The sequence below is a fragment of the Propithecus coquereli genome, unplaced genomic scaffold, assembly GCF_000956105.1.
Source record: "Propithecus coquereli isolate 6110/MARCELLA unplaced genomic scaffold, Pcoq_1.0 Scaffold177, whole genome shotgun sequence".
Classification (NCBI taxonomy): domain Eukaryota; kingdom Metazoa; phylum Chordata; class Mammalia; order Primates; family Indriidae; genus Propithecus; species Propithecus coquereli.
The window spans coordinates 4,593,794-4,595,824 of NW_012142412.1; the positions used below are offsets into that span (position 1 = coordinate 4,593,794).

At 40.8% G+C, this 2,031-nt stretch overlaps 1 protein-coding gene across 1 annotated transcript in view; it reads right to left on the minus strand.

Moving 5' to 3' along the window:
* The window catches only part of PARD3 (par-3 family cell polarity regulator), a 714,541-nt gene that overhangs the window by 221,689 nt on the left and 490,821 nt on the right, over window positions 1-2,031 (minus strand). The window contains exon 14 of the mRNA XM_012642182.1: window positions 608-797. Coding sequence (XP_012497636.1) covers window positions 608-797 — 190 coding nt within the window. The remainder of the gene's footprint in view (window positions 1-607; window positions 798-2,031) is intronic.

Consider the following 2,031-nt stretch of genomic DNA (forward strand, 5'->3'; position numbering starts at 1 on the left):
CACTCATGAGCCACACATTGGCTTAATCATACCAGACGCTTTCTTCTATTTTGAAAGACACAGGAGAAAAAAATAGAAGACTGCCCCAAAAGTCACTTCATGTTACAAGTTAATTCCAAAGCATTTTAAACAGTACAGTTATTGCACACTAAAAAGAAAACTTTAAAACAGGCCTCCTCCCATTCTCGGAACACATCAACTATTAGTGTTGTCAGTCATCTGTTACAATCAACTTAGAGACCTGCCCAGAATTTTTTATAATTAATAGAAAAACAATTCATCAAAGTAATGCAGATCTAAACTAAATCCTAAATAGTGAAACTTAAATGAGTACGGTTTTTCGTTGGTGGGAGTTTTGTCGTCGTCCTCGTTTTGGTTAAATTACTGAAACTATAGACCTTGAAGGTTAAAATTATTGAGCATGTTTACAGGGTTAGGGTGTAATCTTTTATTTAAAAAGTGATAATTAAGTATATAAAAACCATGAAAAGAGAACATTTCTGTAAAAAAAATTGATTAACTGTGCTCAGTGATAAGCCACTTAAACATAAAATAAAAACGTGACTGTAATTAACTCCTATTTTCCAACCTGGGACTCCGAGCTTACCAGTCGGCTGAATCAGTGATTGCAGCCTTGGCCCATGTGCCAGCGTCTGTTGTCACAAATCCCACGTCGTCGTGGGAGCTGGAAGAAGACTGGTCAGAGAGGTGTGGAGGAAGCACCGGCAACCTGTCATCTTCTATGATGACAGTATCGTCCTGGGGCATGTTCACTGTGGGGGACAGCTGGTATTGACCTGCCCGGTGGAAAAAGAGAGAAATGCTAGACGTCGATCTAAGTGTTATGTCTCTTAATTTTAACACTTCGCCGTATTAGAAAAAGTCTAAACTTCCACACATCTGCTCAACCTGGTAGAACGAAAGAGAATTTAGTGCATTTATTTTTCATAAATGGTTGTCACACAGAGACCTCGAGTCTATGCCCACCTCTGACGCTACAGCTATGTGGCTCAGGACACAATATGCAACTGTCCTGGTTTTAAGCGTCTAAAGCCAAAGATGATCTCTAAAATGTCTTCTAAGGTGAAAATGCTACACACGACCCAAGCTGTGAACATCCTTCGAAATATTTTACTAGGAAATTTAGAAGGAAGCCCTATTAAATTCCATCATTCATCCATTCATTCATTCCAATCATCAGGCAACTACCACATACCAGGTACTGTAAGACATAACCCCTGTCCTTAAAGAGCTCACACCCTAGTGAAAGATACATAAACGTATCAGGTAAGCAGTGATAACTGTACAGTGGTGCATGTGACGTTCCAAAAGCCATTTACTTGTGTTGTAATTTCCTGGGTCACTGCGGGTGCTGGTAAATCTTAACAAAGGTTAATGTCAGAGTTGGGTTTTACATGAGGAGTATGATCTTTTCTGCTGGAATAAATGATGACATTTATTTTAACATCAGCTACATCATCATTAAATGCATGATGGAGAAAAGCCCACGGTGCATTCAGGTGACACTTCAAAGATGAGTATACCCAGAACCAAAGCCCTGGGAACCAGGAGATGCAGAAGTGATCTTGAATCAAAAAAAATTGCCCAGAGGTTTCCTGGCCACGACCGAGGAACCTGCAGATTTTGATTTATTCAATTAGGATCGAGTCTTCTTCGGAAGACCCAAAACTGTCTATACGGATCAGTTTCTTGCAGGAAAATGTGCTCAGGTTCTGGGATCAGCATGACAGGCGTTTACATTTCACAATCTTTCTTGCAACAAAATAATGTTTTTCAAGGTCCTCAGTCCTTAAAGATAAAGCTGGGGTCCAAATGATGACATCTTTTTCCCCCAAATCACGTACAGCTCTTCTAGCTTCCTCCCCAAATCTTGTACCATGCATCCTCTGAGCAAAAACGTGTCGACAAGACTTTGGTCCACGTGGATGTCTTCTGAGAGCCCAGACTCAGAGAAATGTGCCATGGTATGATGTGGGCCACGGGCCTGGGTTCCCAAAAAAGCAAGGAGAC